Consider the following 22,790-nt stretch of genomic DNA (forward strand, 5'->3'; position numbering starts at 1 on the left):
TTCTAAATTAGCACATTTACATTACTAATATGTGAATGTGTAAAAATATACACACAGTTGTCACCCCTATGTTCATACCAAGGATCTCTGAGTCCTGTCTCAACATTCCTATTATTCCGCATAGGAACATAGGAAGCTGCCTTTTACTGAGTCAGATCATTGGTCCACCTAGCTAAGCATGATCTAAACTGATTGACTGAGACACTCCAGAGTTTCAAACAGAAGACATTCCTAATCCTACTTGGAGATGCTGAGGATTAAAGCTGGGACTTTCTGCATGCAAGCAGGTGCCCTACCAGTGAGCAACGGCCCTTCCCCTTGTTGAACACTTTGCTCTGCCAAGTGCATAGATTTGTTCTCCAATAGTCCTGTTCTATCCTGTTTGAAAATAATCAATGAAATCTCCTGCAGGTTCAGAAGAAAATTCCCTTAGGTTCAGTAGGACTTACTCCTAAATTAGCGAGCATAGGAGTGCAGCCTTATGTAGGGTTTGCTGCTTTGGTTAAACATGTTGTTGTTGTTTAGTCGTTTAGTCGTGTCGGACTCTTTGTGACCCCATGGACCAGAGCACGCCAGGCACTCCTGTCTTCCACTGCCTCCCGCAGTTTGGTCAAACTCATGTTGGTAGCTTCGAGAACACTGTCCAACCATCTCGTCCTCTGTCGTCCCCTTCTCCTTGTGCCCTCCATCTTTCCCAACATCAGGGTCTTTTCCAGGGAGTCTTCTCTTCTCATGAGGTGGCCAAAGTATTGGAGCCTCAGCTTCACGATCTGTCCTTCCAGTGAGTACTCAGGGCTGATTTCCTTCAGAATGGAGAGGTTTGATCTTCTTGCAGTCCATGGGACTCTCAAGAGTCTCCTCCAACACCATACTTCAAAAGCATCAATTCTTCTGTGATCAGCTTTCTTTATGGTCCAGCTCTCACTGCCATACATCACTACTAGGAAAACCATAGCTTTAACTATTGTTCAAAATGTGATTTCCCTGTGTGGGAAATGACACTCTCTGTACCCAATATGGTGCCTTATTGTCCATGCACATGCAGAAACCTGAAGAATGGGCAGATCTAGCAACTCCAATTAACAATGTTTTAACAAGGCATCCTCAAAGGGCAAAAGTAGGAACAATGCAGGGACCATGATTTATTGGGGCAGACAGCATCCAGAAAATAGGGGTATGTATCCCTAATAATGTAGTCCATGCATTGTTGTCCTTCAGTTTGGATTTCTGCAATGTGCTCTATGTGTGACTGTCCTTAGGCCTGATCTGAAAGTTTAGCCAGTGCAAACTGCAGCAGCTGGACTGCTGATGGGAGCTGACAGCTGACAGCATGTGGTGTCTCTGCTAAAATATCTGCATGGGCTGCTGATGTGCTCCAGGGCTACTTTGAAGGTTCTTATATTAACATAAAGGTAAAGGGACCCCGACCGTTAAGTCCAGTTGCGAACGACTCTGGGGTTGCGGCACTCATCTCGCTTTACTGGCTAAGGGAGACAGCGTTTGTCCGCAAACAGCTTCCAGGTCATGTGGCCAGCATGACTAAGCCACTTCTGACGAACCAGAGCAGTGCACGGAAACGCCGTTTACCTTCCTGCCGGAGCGGTACCTATTTATCTACTTGCACTTTGACATGCTTTTGAACTGCTAGGTTGGCAGGAGCAGGGACCGAGCAACGGGAGCTCACCCTGTCACAGGAATTCGAACCGCCGACCTTCTGAGCCAAGAGGCTCAGTCTGAGCACTTATATCCCAGCTTGATTACTATCACCTGGAGGAGTGCTATTAGTTGTCCTCCATGTCTTAGCAGACCAAGTAGACTTTAACCAGAATTCAGTTAATGAATTTCAGATTCAGGAAACACAAGAAGTATCTTTATAAAAACACCCACTCACACCATACAGTACCACATATATATATAAAGGTAAAGGAACCCCTGACCGTTAGGTCCAGTCGTGGACGACTCTGGGGCTGCGGCGCTCATCTTGCTTTACTGGCTGAGGGAGCTGCGTACAGCTTCCGGGTCATGTGGCCAGCATGACTAAGCCGCTTCTGGCAAACCAGAGCAATGCACGGAAATGCTGTTTACCTTCCCGCCAGAGCGGTACCTATTTATCTACTTGAACTTTGATGTGCTTTCAAACTGTTAGGCTGGCAGGAGCTGGGACTGAACAACAGGAGATCACCCCATCGTGGGGATTCGAACCACCAACCTTCTGATCAGCAAGCCCTAGGCTCTGTGGTTTAGACCACAGCGCCACCCGCGTCCCATACATACATATATATGATCTTGCTGTTTTGCAGATCTTGCTATTCCAGCTGTGGACACCAGAGGGGGTGCTAAGATAATCTATATTAAACCCTACACTTCTCCAAACAGAGGAATGGGGAATAAATGCAGGTGATCAGCAGGCTGCTGTGGGTTACTCTCATGGGGGTGCTGACATATCTGAAGGGGAACTGACTGACTGAGATATCCTGTGAGTCCTGACTCTTTGAGGCTGAGGCTCAAGTGTCATGGGACAGCTGGCAGGTCAGGGCAAAGAGTCATTTGTGAGCCATCTGTCTCTAATAAGTTGCTCTGTGGATGCTGATTAGTTGGATGGAGGCCAAGCAAGTTTACCAGCAATGGATTTAAGTGCTAACACAGGGTGGAGATGGAGTAAATCCACACCCTTCCCCCCGGGCCTTAATTTTCTTCTTTGCCCCACATGTATTTACATATCCTCCAAAAGCAATTCTTTAGGGCGGAGATACAGTTTGCTGTGCCTTTTCTTGAGCATCTGTATTTCTGATCCTCCTCTTCTTGCTCAATCCTTTCACAAGTACTATTAACCTTCAGGCTGAGTTGGAATGAGAGAATTAAAGAGGGGGCCTCTTAAGCTTTGCCACCCTGGGACACCCAGGACTGAATTTAGGTTTTGGAAGTGCCTTGGATAGAGGGCCTGAGCCATTCTCCACCTTGCAACTCTTCCTTTGCAAGACAGAGGTGGTTCAGCTGCCCATTAATGCGACACAACACCAATGTGCTTAGTCTGGCATCACCAAAGCTATTGGAGTTGATGGAGCTGCAGGGATGCTGAAAAACTAACTACTCACAAGCCTCTCTATAGCTAAAGTTACTAGGTCTCAGGGTTTGACCTGTTGTTCCAGTGCTTTTTTTAGGGTCTCCAGAGTAAGTGAAGGTCCTGAACAAAGGGGAGCAATTATTTTCTGCTTGGCTTGAGAGGTTTTGCCCTTTTCTCTGCCATCTCCTCTCTCCACAATGCAGACATTTTGCTTGGTGGCTAGGTACCCCAGGTGCCTCAAGGCTCCATCCCTTTTCTCCCAGGCTCCACCACTTCTTCTCGATTCTGATGAGCGTCAGGAGACCTGGCAACCCTCTGCCCAGTTATGTATCCCATCTCTTCAACAGTTGAGCTGCCTTTCCACCTATGTTTGTTTTCACACATGTGACCTCCAGGGGTGAAGTCAAAACCGCTGTGTTAGCAGCACCCAAGTGCCTTCCCGGCAGCGCAAGGTTGGGTGGTGTGTATGGAGGTCCTGGGCTGCACAGATGACAAGATGCCCCCCCCCCCCGGCCTCGCTGTTGTGGTTCAAAGGAAAGCAGAGCAACACATTTGGTGCCAGCTTGGTTGCAGGAGTTGCCGAAAGGAGGCGTACAACAAGCACCATCCTACTGTCATAAGGACTCTGAGTTTGTGTTGGTTTTACTCCTTAGGCCAGGGGTAGGCAAACTAAGGCCCGCGGGCCGGATCCGGCCCAATCGCCTTCTCAATCCAGCCCACGGATGGTCCGGGAATCAGCGTGTTTTTACATGAGTAGAATGTGTCCTTTTATTTAAAATGCATCTCTGGGTTATTTGTGGGGCCTGCCTGGTGTTTTTGCATGGTAGAATATGTGCTTTTATTTAAAATGCATCTCTGGGCTATTTGTGGGGCCTGCCTGGTGTTTTTACATGGTAGAATATGTGCTTTTATTTAAAATGCATCTCTGGGCTATTTGTGGGGCCTGCCTGGTGTTTTTACATGAGTAGAGTGGGTATGTTTATTTAAAAAGCATCTCTGGGCTATTTGTGGGGCATAGGAATTCATTCATTTCCTCCCCAAAAATATAGTCTGGCCCACCACATGGTCTGAGGGACGGTGGACCGGCCCACGGCTGAAAAAGTTTGCTGATCCCTGCCTTAGGCTTTTCTTTTCCTGCAGATATTCCTCCAGGCGGTGGCGGTTAGGGCTTCTCCTAGATGGGCTTTCTTCCCAGGTTGAGGAGCTCCATCTGCCCCTCACTTTGCTGTACAGCACATATAGAAACTGCTTTCTTGACTGCTGGAGCCAAACTGGCCTAACATGGATGTAAAGTGTGCATTGGCTGCAGAGCAGGTTTGGGGAGGGTGGCAGCAGCTTGAGCAAGAGATGGCTGAAGCATCTCCTTTCCCCAGCTAGGGGCAGAGGGACTAGAATATTCCCTTGTCACACCTCTCCCTCCCCAGCATCTGCATACTGGGTAATGCTTTAACTGTTGAATTTCTGCCCATTTGGCAGCTGTTAAAGGCACCAGAGCCATGTCAAGAAAACAAAAGAAGCAGAAGGAAGACGTGTTCGGATTCAGTGATTCACCTGCTGAAATGGGTATGTTGCTCTTCACTCAGGTTCCCTGTTTATGAAACAAAGTTATAAAGGCCTCCCTTGAAATATTATTGGGCATATGTGGGGTTGAAATAAGAGTCTGAAAACTTCATATACTAGAATTAGTTCAGACTAGGACCCAGGAGACCCATTTTCATATCCCCACACTCAGTCACGAAGCTTACGGAGTTTAACCCGCCTCACAAGGTTGTTATGATGATAAGGGAGAGCGAAGGGCGTTGGTAATATAGAAGTAGCCCCACATAGATTTCAGGTCACCCATTGGCTGTCCTAAGATAAGAGCTTGTGGTTGACCTCTGTCCCAACCTCTGGCGACTTTCACATCCCAGTCTGATAGATGCCCTAGGCTTGGAGATTAGGGACTCATGAGAGGTTATTTTTGGCTCAAGGAGAATGCCTTTCCACTTGATCTTGTCACCTGCTCCACGGTGACCGGCGAGGAGTTCCTGACATCCCATCACCTCTGCTGTGCCAGTGTGAAGAGTGGGTGCCAGCACCTAAGAGGCACGGGGTGATGGGACAGGGCAGAGGAGCAGAAAGTGGCAGGCGCGCAGAGGGAGCAGACCCCAATGTGCCCTCCCTCCACCAGTGCTGGCGCAAAGCAGTCAGGATTAGCGATGGAACTGTGTCATATTAATCTGAGCTCCCAGCTGCGAATCCAATCTGAGCTCTCACCGATCTGACCTTCAGCCTACGCTGCTGTCACCCAACCGGCTTGGACAGCAGCTGTTTATAGTGGGATCACTCGTACGGCTCTGAGATGTCTCCTGCTCTGGGTTCGAAGCAGAGGTTAAGATAGGGATCTTTTATCTGGTGCTGGGATTATTCCGCCCCCCTCCAAGAAGTGGCCAGCAAAGTGGGAGACAGACAGATCTGAACCCTGGGCCAAAGTCCTCAGTCAGGTTCTCTTGTGCTTCATTGGAAGGAATGAAAGCATATCAATGGGAAGGGGGCAGCACTTCAGAAAGGGGTCATAGGTCAGTGGGAGAGCACATGCATTGTATACAGAAGGTCCTGTAGCAGGAAGGCTTCTCCCCTACGATCCTGGAGAACTGCTGCCTGTCGGAGTAGACATTACTAGGCAAATTGTATGACCTGTTAAAAGGCAGCTTCGCCTTCAGTCATAGCTATCGCTAGCATGGAGTGTGGTGGTATGGTCAGGGTGCAGCAATCGTGGCTCCCCATCTCCACCGGTGTTTCTTCCTTTCCTGCCTTCTTTTTTATTTATTAAATGTAAAGGGACCCCTGAGCATTAGGTCCAGTCGTGGCCGACTCTGGGGTTATGGCACTCATCTCGCTTTATTGGCCGAGGGAGCCGGCATACAGCTTCCGGGTCATGTGGCCAGCATGACTAAGCCGCTTTTGGCGAACATTTACCTTCCCGACGGAGTGGTACCTATTTATCTACTTGTACTTGACGTGCTTTTGAACTGCTAGGTTGGCAGGAGCAGGGACCGAGCAACGGGAGCTCACCCCGTTGCAGGGATTTGAACCACGACCTTCTGATCGGCAAGTCCTAGGCTCTGTGGTTTAACCCACAGCGCTACCCGTGTCCCTTTTTTATTTATTGAGTAAGGTAAATTCCATATGTTTGACTTTAAAGCAAGTGTGTGTGTGTGTGTGTGTGTGTGTGAGAGAGAGAGAGAGAGAGAGAGAGAGAGAGAGAGAAACTTGGGATATAACAGTCACACCCATATTTTGGCCTTTCCCCAAATATTTAATGCGATGGTGGTGGTGGTGACCATACATACATTATTTGTTTTAGGGGCATTTCTTTCCATTTCTTTCCCTTGTTTCTGCTACAGGACTTAAAACAACAACACATGGGACCATTAGAGGTTGGATTTCAGTTTTTCTTTTTATTAACAACCCTTGTTTTTGTGGTGTGGTTACATTTTATGAGCCTTAACTGTCTCCTTCTAAAGAAAGACTTATTTGAAATATTGCCAGCCCATAATATACTTGCCAGTTACTCTTTCTTTTTTAAATGCACACACATGAAAACTTCCAGTTACTTCCACTGGAATTTTAGATAGGGCTTACTGATTTGGGCTTGGCAAACCAGTTTTAGGGGTGCTAAGACCACGTGTAATTTTGCACCCTGTAGGTGTGTGATTTCTGGCTATTAGATCTGAAAAGAAACACACATTTCTGAAACAAGCCGCCTTCCTGCATTTGCATAGATCCTATAAGGCCAGATGCCTTCCAGCAGATCCCCTGAAAAGTCGCCTCCAGAGCTCCATGAACCCTTCTTCCCTCTATATATCATAGAGCCTGATAGATTAGACATCCACGGCTCAAATCCACAAGGGGTAGGTCTTCATTTGAGCAACATTGAGTACCCCCCTTATAAGTCCTTGGAACTCCGTATGATAAACCCTTTTAGCTAGCTCCCCACAGCCACATCCATAATTTTATGAACATGAGATGAGTATTGCTCCTCCTGTGCAGTCTACCAGCTGTGTTTAACTTGGGTTCCCGCCCCCTTCCCTTTTTAGCATCGATAACCTCTTTAACCTCCTTCTGCAGTTCCAACTATCACGGGGAAACTCTCAAGGGCTAAAATGTCAGAAAATGGCCTTTCTTTCTCCCAACAGTTAGAGACACAGACACCACAGCCTGTTCTAGAAAGCCCAGACCTTGCTAGATGTGCTTTTTGGGGGGTCAGGAACGGTGAAGCATGAAAGTGTTATCCTTTTGCTGTGTGAAGAGGCGGTTTTGGCGCTACAACAGCTGCTTTTCTCCCCACCTCCCCTCGGCCCTCCTCAGTCTAAGGACACTGGTGGCGTCACGTGGTGGCGGCTGCCTCGTTCTCCAGGCTCACCCTCCGGCTTCCCTGCCTTTCCTCCTCCTCCTCTTCCTCACGGCAGCAGCTGAGCGCCACCTCGTTCTCGTAGCAGAAGGAGGCGCGAGCAGCGGTGGCTCCTGCAGGGGGCGCCCTGTATTTGCGATGGCTCAGCTCTTTGGCGCTGCATGTTGGGGTTCCGGGCACCTCGTAGGTACGGTGGAAGTGCTGGTAGTCAACCTCATAGTGGCCGCGCCGTTCAAAGAGCACAGGCTCAAAGCGGTGTCCCCAGCGCAGCTCGCCGGGCAGGTAGGAACTGCGGCACTGAGTGGTCATTGCCGTGGCTTCCACCATGCCTTCCAGGATAACCACCAGCTCAAAGTCCGCCTCGGCCAGGTCTGCGGGGCCGTACTCGTAGAGGGGGCTTTCGGAGTCGATCTCGTGCACAATCGTCACAGGCGACACCAGGAAAATGCGGTCGGTGCCGCTGTCGAAACCTACGTTGACATCGTTGTGGTCCAGGGGGATGTACTCGCCTTCGGGGGTCACACGAGGCTGCGGAGAGAAGGCAAAGAAAGGAGGGCATTATGTACAGAACAGGACTTGATAAATGTGTATTTGCAGTATGACTCACAGTGCCCAGCAGCAGGGGTGCCAAGTGGAATAAAATTAAGGGGAGGGCCTGCAGGTAAGCCCCGCCCCACATAACTGATCACATGATACGGCGCGCACACACCATTTGAATGGCAATGCCCATCAATTTTGGGAGGGCCTGCCCCCCCCCCAAATATTAGGGGCTGAAGACTCCTGGCCCCCTAGGAGTTGGCTCCTATGACCAGCAGCCATTTCCAGGGTTGATTGGGAAAACTGCCACTGCAGTTGCCGAAATGGCTGCTGGCCACTGAACACCACCTTTTTCTAAAACACAATTCCTACAGAGGATTCTGCTACAGGATGAAGAGGAAATAAGCAGCCTGTCCCTTCGAGAAGCACCACCCTTGTGTCCATCTTTCCTTCCAGTCCCTTCACACTTTCCCCTCTCTTACCTCAGACTCATTCATCTATTTATCTGTCTTGCCTTCCATCCCTTAATACCAATGAGCTAAGTACTTGTTTTTCAAAAGCCAAGCCATGGACCCCCTACTTTTGAACATTTTGATATCTCTATGGTATGTGAATGGTGCCCTGGACCCCCTTGGTGGGTGGCCACCAACTGGGAGTTGCTGCCTTATACAAATACAGTGGCACCTTGGTTCTCGAACGTAATCCATTACAGTAGTCTGTTCGACTCCTGAAATGGTCCAAAAGTCAAGGAGCGGTTTCCAATTGGCTGCAGGAGCTTCCTGCACTCAATCAGAAGCTGCGTTGGACATTCGGCTTCCGAAAAACATTCGCAGACTGGAGCATTCACTTCTGGGTTTGTGGTATTTGGGAGTCTGTTTGTTCGGGAGCCAAGCTGTTTGAGTACCAAGGTACCACTGTACTTCTCATAATAAATAGCAGCTACAACATCCTTTTTCTAGCAATAGTCCAAAGAATATTCTCCACATCTGTTCACCTACCTCCCACAAACTTCTGTCCTTCTCTATCTAATGTTCTTCATACAGCTTTGTTGCCTTTTATCTACTCATCCGTTTTCCACCCTCTGGTTTCATCATCCCAGAAGAATCATTCAAAGGACTTCCAAAAACCATCTTGCTGCCGCCCAACTCCTGCCTTGCTCCGATAGTGCCATCCTTACCTGCAGCAGCTGTGCCCGAACATGGGCCTCCACCAGGTGGCTCTTGCGCAAGTTGGCCACACGCCACATGAGGCAGAGCTTCCCATCGCGCATGGCCACCACGGCTGTCTCGCTGAAGACCAAGGTCTCATTGCGCTTCTTGGGTTTGGCGATCTTGACCATGATGGCCCCAATGATGAAGGCGTCAATGATGCAACCCAGAATGCACTGCAGCACCACAGCCAGGACGGCGCATGGGCACTCCTCCGTCACACTGCGGAAGCCGTACCCGATGGAAGTCTGGGTCTCCAGGGAGAAGAGGAAGGCAGCCATGAAGCTGGTGACCTCGGAGAAGCAGGGCTTTGAGTTGGGGGGCTGCTCGGGGGCAAGGTCCCCATTCATGGCAGCAATGAGCCAGAAGGTGAAGCCAAAGACCAGCCAGGAGAGCACGAACGAGAGGCAGAAGATGAGGAACATCCAGCGCCAGCGGATATCCACACAAGTGGTGAAGATGTCTGTCAGGTACCGCTGGCCCTTCTCGCTCATGTTGACAAACTGCACGTTGCAGTGGCCGTTCTTCTTCACAAAACGGCTGCGCTGCCGGACGGGGGTGGGCCTGCCATTGTGGCAGCTGGTGGGGGATTCCACTGACTCCTCTTCCCGCAGCTCCCCCACCCCGCCGCCCCCGCTGAAACGACGGATGGCTTTGGCCACCCCCATATCGGAGGGATTGGCCTTTGTCCCGGCCAAGGCTAGGCCGGGCTTGGGGGATTGGTGGCCCAGCCTGTGTGTTGTGCAGAAAAAAGCTGGTGTCAGGGAGGTGTTAGCAGGTGACAGTGTGGCGCTGCGCAGAATTGTCGCTTTTGAGTAACCTGAAAGCGGAAAGAGGAGAGAGTTGGCAAAGACCGTCATTGACTCACATCCATTAGCACATCTCCTTAACTCACTTTAAACTCCGATCCCCCCCCCCCAAAAAAAAAGGATGATAAGAAGCCAAAGGGAATTTAAAGTAAGGATTTGTGATTCGCTTCTACTTCATTTTAGGCCTGTTTCCTACCTTGTGATGTCATTTCACTACCAAGATGCAATGGAGCCCATTCTTGTGAATGTGTGGGCCACCCATTCTGCTAATAGGGCATCTGGTGCCTTAGAGGGTTTAAAAGCCACCTTAACTGGTGTGCACCACATTCCTCTCAAAGGGATATTTACTTTATCTTACAGAGCAGCTCAGGTCTTGCAAGGTGCTCTCCTTCCATCTAGGTTCTTAGGTTGTGAAAGTTGTTGAAACATCTCAACATTTGCAAAGCTTTATTATTGTTTATCTTTGCAATATGATTTTTGCTTGTCAATTCATTTTTTAAAAAAGGAGGAGTTGGAATTGAGATTTATATGGAAATCCGGAAGCTGTTATCTGGAGTGTGTGGGGATATGGTTCTTAGGCATTGAGAACAATACACATTATACTTTTTACATGTTTCAGAGCTGAGCAGCGGCACTGAAAAGAGATTGCAGGCTGGGACCTGGCTCAAACTAAGCCACAGTTTAATTTGATCCAAAAAAATAATCTTTCTTAAACGTGTATTCTTATTGGCAATAATTGTGCACCTCCTTCACTCCATCTCAAGACTATTACTAACTTTCAGGCTTTATCGCGCCCAACACCTCTCTTCCTGATTTGCTTTCTTGTTTCTTTGCTTAACACCCACCTGCTGAAGAGTTCTGTTGAACTTGAAGGCTTGCTTGCCAGTAATTCCAAACTGCTACTCTTCCCAACATCTTTTTTTTTTTTAAGTCAAAAATCCAATTGAGAAACTAATCAGAAGAAAAGCTGGAGATCTTAACAGTAGCACTCTGGCTTATAACATTTTAAGAATGGTTTCATGCCTTTTCTCTACTCCTCACAATCTTGCTTGGTTGATCTCCCTTCCCAGAGAAACTGGGATTGCCAACGTTTGTTCCTGTTAAGGTTTCTCCATCTTTAACTTCTGTTTCAGTGTATCTGAAGAAGTGTGCATGCACATGAAAGCTTATACCCTGAATAAACTTAGTTGGTCTCTAAGGTGCTACTGGACAATTTTTTAATCCCCTCCTCCCTTTCAACTCCATCTTTAACAGTTACACGACAGACAGAAATTCAGGGACTTACGCTTTTTTTCTGAAATGCAGGGATACAAAGAGTTTTCCCTGCATAAATTGCTACAATTCTTAAGTGCAGAGGTGTGTGTGTATATGGGGGGGAATACACAACTATCAGGTAAGTCAACATCTCCTACTTTCTGCCATACAGCACAATTTACTCCAATAGACCTTTCATTTCTCCCAGAGGTCCAAGCTATCTTGAAGCTCTATATTTCCACAGGGACAGTTCAGTGGAAGAGCCCATACTCTGCATGCAAAAGGTCCCAAGGTTCAGTCACTGGTGTCTCCAAGTAAGAAAGACCCCTGTCTGAGCCTGGATAGCTCAGTTGGTTAGACCATGGTGCTGATAACACCAAGGTTGCAGGTTCGATCCCTGTATGGACCAGCTGCATATTCCTGCATTGCAGGGGGTTGGACTAGATGATCCTCAGGGTCCCTTCCAACTCTACAGTTCTATGATTCTATGAAACCTGGGACAGCAACTGCCAGTCAACAGGGAACACTGAGGCAGCTTTTAATGTGACCATCCCTCCCAGAGCTGTCCTGATTCCTCGCTTCGTCCCATGCAAAGGCAGACAGCTGTGCAGAGTATTGTGGCTGGAGTACCTTTCCCTGATCCTACAGCACCGTGGTGCCTCCTGCAATTCTCTCTGGTGCACAGAAGCCTTGTTCTCTGTTGCACCTGGCCATCCTAGAAAACTCCACTCACCTTCACGTGGATGTTGCTTCACCTGCACAAAGCCCTCAAGCCAATAGAGGGTCTTTGATCTGGCTCCTGTGGAAGGTTTGCCTTTTGCCTGGTGTGCCTAGAAAGTGTGGTCTCTAAGGGGAAATCTTGGCTATTTATCTGGAAGCAAAGGGTGTGTGGCATGACACGCCAGGAGGCTGGGCCTCTTCCTCAAGAGTGAGTCCCCCTCAGGCCCTCTTCCAAGATGGTTTGCCAAAGGCACCTCCAGCCCTCTGGGGCAAAGGAACCAGGCAAGACGACATCCAGCACCCGCAAGGGGGGGGGGGAAAGGATACAGAAGGAAGAAGCGAAGGCCAACACTATTTCCGTCAGAAAAAGAGAAGATTTATGGATAGGGGAGCAGGGAAAGCCCAGGTCCTTTTCAAAGCACCTGCGTCGCCATCCACGCATTATTGCACTTCTGAGGTGAGTCATTGCCAGAGTTCCAACGTTTAGGTTATGAAATGTTTAGATTAATCAGTGTAAAATCTTTTGATGGATTCAAAAGACACCTCCCGACAAAGTGGAAATTGTAGACATACAGTATCTTAATTCAAGAAGTTTTAACCTTCTGCCGGAGATAAATTACGCTACATTTTCAAGCACGAGATTTGACGTAGTGGCAAAGAAACAGAGGAGAATGTGTAAGCTCATTCACCATAAGCTGTCAAAACGAATATACCTCTATGTATGATCTTTATTGTGTTTACTTGTGTTTAATTTGGCTGCAGTATTATAATTTATTCTTGATTTTATCGCCCCGCGGTCAAGTTAATATTGTGTTATTTACTCAAACTGGTTGAACTATACAACTTTTGACTACAACAACTTACTGGGTGGCCAGCCCCATATTAGAAAAAGCATCTCCACTTTCCCCACCCGCAAGCCTCTCCCAAGAGATGCAACATACGTGCATCATTTAAAAACAAGGAAAGTATGGTGTTTCCCCCCTTCAGAAGTATTTTATTCCCATGTGAACCTAGGTACGGTAGTTTTAATTCATTAGGGCTGCAATCCTATACCTGATATCTTGGGAATAAGTCTCACTGAATGTAGTAGAACTTACTTCTGAGTACACACACACACACACACACACACACACACACAATTTGTTTAAAATATCTGTATATACCGCCTTGTTAAAATAATCCCAAGACACTGTACAATAAAACAATTGAGTGTGATCCAATTCAATTTATGTATTGCTTCATGCTGCAAGAAGGGGTCGGGAAGCGATTGACAAGCGCAGAAGCATCCAAAACATACAATAAAAAAATCCATCAAAACAAAACAAATATACTAAAAGTGTTCATCCACAAAAATGATCCGAAAACAGAAAATGACCACTGCAGCCCCATAAGCACAGAAACCAAAAAGAACAATCTGAAACCAGACCATGAGTACTGTCCAAATGCCTGGGAGAGTATCTTATTTGCCTGGTGTTAAAAGGCACCAGGAAAACCTCCTCAACGAGAGCATTCTACAGCTGAGGGGCCACCACCGAAATGCCCCTTGAATTGAATTCAAAAACAATTCAATATACTGTAAAGCAATCAAATGAAAATAATTTGTCATATTTACAGTAACCAGATATTGTTCAACTGGTATCAAAGGTCAGTGAAAATGTGAGTGAACAAATGCTTTAAATAGCTGCTGGAAGCTCACCACATATCTCAATGGGGAGCTCATTCCACAGGCTAGGGGCCACTCGCATTCAGGTTGTTGTGAGATGAACTTCTCTAAAATGAGGCATAATTATTAGAGCCGACTTGCCAATTCTTACTGAATAGGAAGGTGTATTTGGCAGAAGGCATTCTTTCAGCCAGCTTTGCCCTAGCTTTCTCAAATTTGGTTTGCTACTGCAGATATTATAAGTGCACGGTACAGTGTTCCATTATCAGTCTGGTCATAACATTTTGCTACAGCTTCCACACCAGCCTTGAGGTCAGCCCCCCATAGAGTGCATTGCAGTAGACCAGACCTGAGGCTACAGATGCTTGGATCACTGTGGCTTTGCAGTCATGGTCCAGGAAGGGTTGTAACTGGTGCACCAGCCAAAGCAAGAAAAAAATAAGCCACTGAGACCACTTGGGCATAGTTAGATCAAACCCTGTTCACCCACCCAGGTCTCCATAATACACACCGATTTAGCTACATTATCCATAATGAGACAGTGTATAACTGGGATCTTATTATGAACTGATCTGGCATTAAATACCAGCGCCACCACACTGGAAGGCCCAGCAACCCACCTGAGATATGGAGAAAGTGTCAGAAGAGATGGCCTGAGCACATTTCTATTCCTTTCTTCTTGATGACTTCCTCCCCACCCCACCTTCTTCCCTGGCCGTAAACACAGTGATTAGGGCATCCTTGCCATTCTTCCCTCTGCCAAGCATACCCTTCATGAGTCAACATATTTCGACCAGCACACCCTACACACTTAGGGAGTTGTTCAGCAACCAACGTAAAACACCACCAGGCACACCTATCAACACCCATCCACCTTCACCCTGACCTCTCCTAACCGACTCCAAGTTCATCACAACACATACACATATTAGAATCCCATCTACCAATTTGCCAGTGGCCACAACACACTGAGCAGGACAATGTACAGGGTTCTGTCAACACCCAAGGCCCACAAAAACAGCCCCCCTCATCTACTCATCACTTGCTCCATGATTCACAGTCTACAGAGTCACTAGCCAGGCCTGTCGTCTCAGGGGACACAGCCACATATCCCAGTTCCTACCCAAAGCATTAGTGTAGTTCACATTCCAACCACTGTGGGCGCTCTCTACTTTCACCCAGGAGCAACTCACATAGCATTCAAGTCAACTCAAACCTACACGTACCTACCTCAAACCTACAAGTAACCACAAAAACTAAAAGGGGTGGCAGTGACAGCACCTCCACACCCCCAGCCTTATCCTCCCTTGCCCCGAGACAAGAAGCTCATGGGATGGTAGTGTCAGAGGGTATCAATGAGGTGGCCAGTTTTTATGAATGTTCCTTCCTTAGCAGCACAGTAGACCATTTACTAGAAAGCAGCGTCTCCTATGGGGAAAATGGGGCCTGGTGTTTTGAGCCACCTCTCTTTACTCCCGACGGTCTGGCTGCAGTCACCCACTTGCAACTGTATAGGATTGCATTGTAAGCAATGGATTAACTACAACTCCTGTGATTGGTGGAGGCTTCTTTAGTTCAGTTATGGTGGCATAGGATTATAAAACACCAGCCCTGTTGCTGGCTTTGCCCCTGTTTTGGGCTCACAACAAGGTGGTGGTGAAGAGAGCAGGTCACCCCCCACCCAAACGTACACCTGATGCTTGTGGCAGGAATGTTGTTCTACTACAGAGGGATCATGACTCTATCTGTGGAACCCGGGACTTCTTTATCTCATGGAAGGGGAACCTGTTGCCCTCCAGATGTTGTTCAGCCAGATGTGGCTCTCCACTGTTCTTGGCCGCTGCTCATACTGCCTGAGCCTGATGGGCGTTGGAGTCCAACAACATTCAAAGGGCCACAGGTTCCCCACCCCTGCTTTAGATTAAGGAATCCATAGGTTTTTTTAAAAAAACAATGGTTGATTTTCATTCTCGTAGATGCATCTTTAGACACTCAGTTATATATAGGTACATCCCTGCCTGTGTGACCTTTGTTTCTCCACCTCTATCCTTTCCTACAAAGGACTTCTGTTGCACCCTTCCTTTCCACTGAGCATGGAACTACCTCACAAACAATCCACACTTTCTTCGGCCTTTGCCACAACCAACCTAGTCCTCTCCTGAAACTAAGCTTGCATATGTATTACAGAGTCAGCCCAGCGGGGCTCTAACCTGTCTCACAGAGTTGTTCTGATAATAAAAAGATGGAGACACCATGTATACAGTCCTGGACTCCTCAGAGGAATCTATAAATGTAATTAGGAGCAACTCAGCGGAAAGCATCTCTTTTTATCCTCACTTTCATCTTTGTAAAGTTGCAGATTGTAGCTCCTTGAGGCAGGCACCTGCTTTTTTCCTTTTTATAAAATGCAATGCAGGTTGATAGGGCTAATTCAAATAAAAATAGCCCTCTTTCACAAACCAGTCATGCTCCCCATTTTCTTAGCACCCACATCTCCTGGCTGCCTCATTCTTTTTTTTTTGTTTTGCCACCCTCCCTGTGTTTCCTCATGGCTCCATGAAAACCCAGGAGTCCTGCTTCCAATTCTTCCAATTTATTCCTGATTGCTGATAGTGATATAAATGGGTTGGGCTTGAGCAGAGATGGCCAAATTTTAATCCGGGAATGCTTCAAAAAAAGTAGTCAAAGTGTCATTTATAAAGGAAAAAGGGAGATCATTTTCAATAAATGCATTCCATATTGTTCCACGTTCCCTACTCCCCCGAGGAAAAGCAACATGTATATGCTCTGCCTTCCTTTGGGAGAACTCTGGAGACTTGAGGCACCTGTGATATATTTGCTTTATTTACCCATATAAAAGCAGAACATAATTGAAGGCAAGGAGGCCAGGCGGAAGGTCCCCAGAGAGCAACTTGGCTAGTGCCCCAAGACTGCCCCCACTAGTTTCGACTAGCTCCAGCTAGAAACTCTATCTGTCTCTGTCTTAAAAGCTGCCAACTGCTGTTTCTCACACATGCACACCCCCGGCACTTAGACATGGCCCCAGGGTGTGGTTTGAAGACATACAGAGCAGCAACCTTGCTGAACTCGGCGGGTCCAGTCAGAGCCTCGATGGGAAACAAATTGGGAATCCTAAGCACACCGCCTCAAAAAATTATATAATGGGGAAAATAAGGTAGGATATTGTCATGGATCTGGGGTGCCAAAGTCTGCTATTGAATGGCAGAAATTAATAAATGGTAGTACTGAGATGATATTCGGGATATGAAGGGAAAATACAAGCTGCAGAACTTGTGCCAGACAAGAAATTCCTGGGTTAGCTTATGCAAACCAGCCTGGCTGCTCTAGCTAAGTGCAAAGCCATTGAGAAATAATGGGATCCCGGGTATTGGGCCATTAAAGGCCACTGGCAATTCAAAAAGCTATCTTTCCCCCCTGCTCAGAGGTGTGGACAGAGGCAGGAAATTTGGCAGGTTGCCAAGATGATGGGGGGGGGCATGATATCACCGAAAAATGTGCCCTTTTTGAAATCTGAAGGTGTTCTGAGAACAAAAAGGAGGAAGTACAGTGGTACCTTGGGTTACATACGCTTCAGGTTACAGACTCCGCTAACCCAGAAATAGTACCTCGGGTTAAGAACTTTGCTTCAGGATGAGAACAGAAATCATGCTCCGGCGGCGTGGCGGCAGCAGGAGGCCCCATTAGCTAAAGAACACTTTCAGGTTAAGAACAGACCTCCGGAACGAATTAAGTACTTAACCCGAGGTACCACTGTAGTCAGAACCCATCTTGGCACTGGCTGGAGGAGGCTGCACCGAGAGACCGGAATCTATGACTGGCTGCTGCTATGGGCGCAAGCTTGCTGAAGTATGAGAGGGGCAATGAGAGACAGCCTTGGGGTATAATGTTTTGCACCTCCTCTGTTGAAGACTTTAGGTGTAAACATGTGTAAAATAAACCATATTTCTTAAAGACACCAGCCTCCACTGTGCCTTGATTTTCCCGAAAGAAACACAACCCTGGGTGAGTGCCAGGAACCCCCTGGAATCTTGCTACTGCTTGGCAGAGATTCGAGGTGGCACACAACCTCCGTAACAATATAAATGTAAGGGGGTGGGAGAAACCCTCCCTGTCCTTCGGTGGGAAAGTGCTGGCTTCTCTAAACTCTGATGGGTGCAAAAACACAGGGAGTATCAGAAAACCACCTGCTAACTATATACCTACGTTGGTAAAGTGTCAACCGACAAACCTGGTCTGTTATTAGGCTGCAAATACACCATGCATTTAGGAGACGTGGGTGGCGCTGTGGGTTAAACCACAGAGCCTAGGACTTGCTGTTCAGAAGGTCAGCAGTTCGAATCCCCACGACGGGGTGAGCTCCCATTGCTTGGTACCTGCTCCTGCCAACCTAGCAGTTCGAAAGCACACCAGTGCAAGTAGATAAATAGGTACTGCTCCAGCGGGAAGGTAAACGGCATTTCCGTGCGCTGCTCTGGTTCACCATAAGCGGCTTAGTCATGCTGGCCACATGACCCGGAAGCTGTATGCCGGCTCCCTCGGCCAATAAAGCGAGATGAGCGCCGCAACCTCTGAGTCGGTCACAACTGGACCTAATGGTCAGGGGTCCCTTTACCTTTACCTTACACCATGCATTTAAAGAACACCCCCATCCCCAATCATCACTGGAACGATAGAATACCTATATCACAAGGACAATTTCCAGCACCCTTAACAAACTATAGTTCCCAGGATTCTTGGGGTAGGGTGTGGGGCGCGCAGTTTAAATTATATGGTGTGCATGCAGCCTTACAGCAATCCAGCTAATGCAGGAATAGCCTGCCAGAAGGGTATAGCGGTACCCTTTCAGGGTTTGAATAAATGCAAATCCTCATATTAATGCTGTGTCGAGCATATGAGCCTCTTAATACATATTGAGCCTCGAGGAATACATATTGCTAGATGGCAACTGCTTTATCAGAAGGTGAGTTTATCTTGCAAAATACGCTTCTGTCAATACAGTGCCTACCACTGTTGGAACGGGGCCCCTGAAGCTGATTTTCCTGGGACCTGCCAAGTAACCAGGATTCCTGGATTCTGCTCTGTTGCAGCTCTAAGCCTTTGCTCAGCGGAGCACCCAGTCCCTGCGTTCGCAGTGACACGCGCATGGGAAGCTTATGCTTCCAAATAAAGCCGATGCTGGGCTTAGCACTTGGATAAGTGGAATTTCATGACAAAGTCAGTACCTAATCTCAGACAAGATTTCTGGCCCAAAACACACTTCTCCCTCCCTCCCTCCCTCCCTCCCTCCCTCCGCTAGTCACTGGCTGGACATAAGCAGGAACCTGCCAGAGGAAAAGGCTTCATATGCAGAGCAAGGTCAGAAATCAGCACTCTGAGATCTCACCTTTCATTTGGCGGAAAAAAGAGAGAAAAAGACGAATGAGTTTCAAGTGTCCCCCAAAGACAATCATGGCCTTTTGGCCTGAAACTCAGGGAATTACTTGATGGGGCAAATTTCGCCTTTTGATCTGGACACGTAAAGCTAGACCTATGTTACGAGAGGTGGTAAAAATAACTAGCAGGAACTGAAGAACCTGCCTGGTTATGGTAATGACGATAGCCGAGATATACCACTGAAGATTAAGAGATATATGCAGCTATCTAGTGGGGCCATATTTCACTGTAGTGCTGACAAGCACTCATTTGGTTTTAGTGCAATTCTAACCCTGAAATGAAAAGCTATTTTTAAGTGCTGGTGGAACACAAATTAATTCCTGAAGACTTCCAATGCAGTGATTTTTAAATAATACTAATAAAAAATGTTATCAAAACAGGCATGCAATTTACAGCACAATTTAGAAGGAAAGCTTATTTTGCACAGTAGCACTGTTCAGACGCTCTCCGAATTTGTGCACAGATGGGGAGTAGGATTGTGATAACTCCTGGTCACTAGCCTTGCTTCCATCCTGTGCACACACAGTGTCCTCAGCAGGAAAGAGCAGGCATGTGCACCAGTTGCACAGAAATATGCTCTGGGAACCTCTCAATGATCAGTATATTGCAGGAGGGAATCCAGCACATACCGGAACTTCAGATTTGTGCATTTGACACGGATTAAAGGGCTCTGTCACTCAAGAGCAACAAATCCACTTGGATTTTTCGAGGTTTGGAAAGTGACGAGGATCAGCACTGAAAAGTGTGGGGGCGAACAAATGACTAGCAGGAAGACGTGTATACAATTCAGGATGGATTCAGAATGAAAGCTCATTCCTGGATAATTGCCCCGCAAACAAATGAGAATGGATGCTCACATACCCTCCAACATAGAGAGGCATTTTCATCTGGGGAATGTTGGAGGTAACCAGCTCCCCTTTTTCCCCTCTCCCCTGGGCTCAGCGGCCTGTGTCGTGTTGCTGATGTCATGGCAGATATTGCTGCCCCGTGAGTTCCTCAACTTCCTGCCGCTCAGGCTGAGGGCACCACTGGCTGCCTCCAACTCCTGTTCCTGTTCCAAGGATTGCGTCCAAGACCCGTCCAAGAGGCAGTGCCACTGCCACCAGGACATCTGCTTCCTCTTCCTGCTCTTCCTCCTCTGCCACTGCCAGCACTTCAGTCGCCATTTTCCCCACCTCCCGCTCTTTCCTCCCTCACAAGCCCTGCTGTACTTTGCATGCTCCATGGCAGCCAGCAGCAGGGGAAATGGGATAGAAGCCTGTGTCAGTCAGGGAGGGCAGAAGTGTCTAGGGAAACAGGAAGGGGGAAATGGAAGTTCCTTTCTTGCCAACCTTCCCTCGCACTCTAGGAATGGCAGCTCTGTTGCTGCTGCTTAAGCATTGTGGAGCCAAGTGGCAGGAACCTTTCAGCTGCTCTGGGGGTATTGTTGGGAACTCTCCATGAGACCGTGAGAAGGCATGATGGCTAGCGGGTTCTGGGGATGGTCCCAGCAAAATCGGGGTAGTTGGAGGGTATGTACTCAATAAAGACAGGATATATAATCTCACTTCTATGTAAGCTTTGTGCAAGCAATTTGGGATGAAGGCCCATCGAACAGGTTGTCTGGAGAGGTCCTCTGTCTGTGTGATCACATCTTGGATAGGCAGGGCTTATGATCACATGTTGTGCGAGATTTTGCTTCTGCTTCTGTGGGAAGGAGTAAGCTGCGTAATAATGGACTGTTCAAAGAACCAAAGTAGTCATCACAAAATTAGCAATCAGGCAATGTGGGTTTTTTTGTTTTTGTTTTTCTTAAAATAGGCATTCCCTCTGTTGTCACGAGGAGGTGATCCAATGAAAATCTTTCTCCCTGCACGACAGTTAGGATTGGTATAATGCATTTCCCCATTTCTCATGCAGTGGTCCTGATAAAAATTGGCGTTCTCTATACTTTGTATTAAGGGATGCGGGTGGTGCGGTGGGTTAAACCACAGAGCCTAGGACTTGCCGATTAGAAGGTCGGCGGTTCGAATCCCTGTGACAGGGTGAGCTCCCGTTGCTCGGTCCCTGCTCCTGCCAACCTAGCAGTTTGAAAGCACGTCAAAGTGCAAGTAGATAAATAGGTACCGCTCCGGCGGGAAGGTAAATGGCGTTTCTGTGCACTGCTCTGGTTCACCAGAAGCGGCTTAGTCATGCTGGCCACATGACCCAGAAGCTGTCTGTGGACAAACGCCGGCTCCCTCGGCCTATAGAGTGAGATGAGCGCACAACCCCAGAGTCGGTCATGACTGGACCTAATGGTCAGGGGTACCTTTACCTTTATACTTTGTATTTCTTTATTTTTTAAAAGATTCTGTGCCATCATTAAAGTAAAATATAGCTGGCCTCATGGAGGAACCTTTGGAAAGATTGCTTGTGTGCGTTGGTATCTTTACCATCAGCTAGAATGTCAGCTCCAGCTGCGGCTCAATCTACTTCTTTCCTACGGAGACAAAAGCCTGTAATAAGGACCCCCAGGGCCCAGAAGGAATTGCCATATAAACTACTCCCCACTCCCATCTGTTCCATTCCACCACCTGTAACATTCTGTAATTGTGGGTGGGTCTTAATGGTAAGCTGCTTTGGGTGCCAACCTTGGTTGAAAAGAGGTATAATAAAAAATTACAAACCAACGAGCCAAATGCAAAAATAGAGACACACTATAATCTTTTCAAGGGACGCAGGTGGCGCTGTGGGTTAAAGCCTCAGCGCCTAGGACTTGCCGATCGAAAGGTCGGCGGTTCGAATCCCTGCGGCGGGGTGCGCTCCCGCTGCTCGGTCCCAGCGCCTGCCAACCTAGCAGTTCGAAAGCACCTCCGGGTGCAAGTAGATAAATAGGGACCGCTTTCTAGCGGGAAGGTAAACGGCGTTTCCGTGTGCGGCTCTGGCTCGCCAGAGCAGCGATGTCACGCTGGCCACGTGACCCGGAAGTGTCTCCGGACAGCGCTGGCCCCTGGCCTCTTGAGTGAGATGGGCGCACAACCCCAGAGTCTGTCAAGACTGGCCCGTACGGGCAGGGGTACCTTTACCTTTACTATAATCTTTTCATGGAGCGGAGAGGCAATCTTCTTGGAGGACAGCAGCACTGTCCTGGCTTTGGGCAGTTGTTTGTGAAATGCATTCCCTGTGTCCAGTTTGGAGTGGGCCAGAGCATGCCAGGAGGAGCCATTAAAACAGGGAAAGACCTGTAGTCTTCCAGATGTTGCACCCATCTTCCCAGATGGCTGCCCATCCCAGGGGTTGGAGTCCAATAACATCTGGAAGGGTGCACAGGTATCCGAATCTTGCATGAAAAGAGAGCAGGGGATACCTATAGGCCAAGTTTCCCTTCAGTAGCACTTTCACACCAATCTCACAGGATTCACCCCAAGGCCTTAAATCAGGTCACCTTCCATTTCAGCCCCTTTGTTGCCTGATATCATCCTCTTTCTCTTGATTCCAGTTTACTGCCCTGCTCTCAGATCTGACCAGCAGGCTGGGATTGGCTAATGTTCAGAGCCTTAGGGCAGAATAAAGGAACTCCTACATTTTTTGTTCATTGTTCGATCTGAAGGAGATAAGAAGCACATCTATTTCTGTCAGGGAGTTCTGATGGAGCCCTGAGCTGGCTACTATTTTGCCTCAGGTGTACCTACGTGCAAAACTGTGAGAGAAAAAGCTGAAGAGAGGC

The 22,790-nt window shown here is 47.9% G+C and overlaps 1 protein-coding gene across 2 annotated transcripts in view; it reads right to left on the minus strand.

Annotated features, from left to right (window-relative positions):
* Nucleotides 1-6,482: 6,482 nt before the first annotated feature.
* The window catches only part of KCNJ14 (potassium inwardly rectifying channel subfamily J member 14), a 30,327-nt gene continuing 14,019 nt past the window's right edge, over nucleotides 6,483-22,790 (minus strand). The window contains exons 1-3 of one of the 2 annotated variants that reach the window (XM_083707856.1): nucleotides 12,021-12,103; nucleotides 9,172-10,022; nucleotides 6,483-7,985 (exon numbers count right to left, since the gene is read on the minus strand). In XM_083707856.1, coding sequence (XP_083563982.1) covers nucleotides 7,434-7,985; nucleotides 9,172-9,870 — 1,251 coding nt within the window. In that variant the 5' untranslated portion in view covers nucleotides 9,871-10,022; nucleotides 12,021-12,103 and the 3' untranslated portion in view covers nucleotides 6,483-7,433. Of the gene's footprint in view, nucleotides 7,986-9,171; nucleotides 10,023-12,020; nucleotides 12,104-22,790 lie in introns of those variants that run through there. The other variant, XM_083707855.1, reaches the window with a different exon arrangement.

The sequence above is a fragment of the Podarcis gaigeae genome (genome assembly GCF_964106915.1).
Source record: "Podarcis gaigeae genome assembly, chromosome: 13".
NCBI lineage: Eukaryota > Metazoa > Chordata > Lepidosauria > Squamata > Lacertidae > Podarcis > Podarcis gaigeae.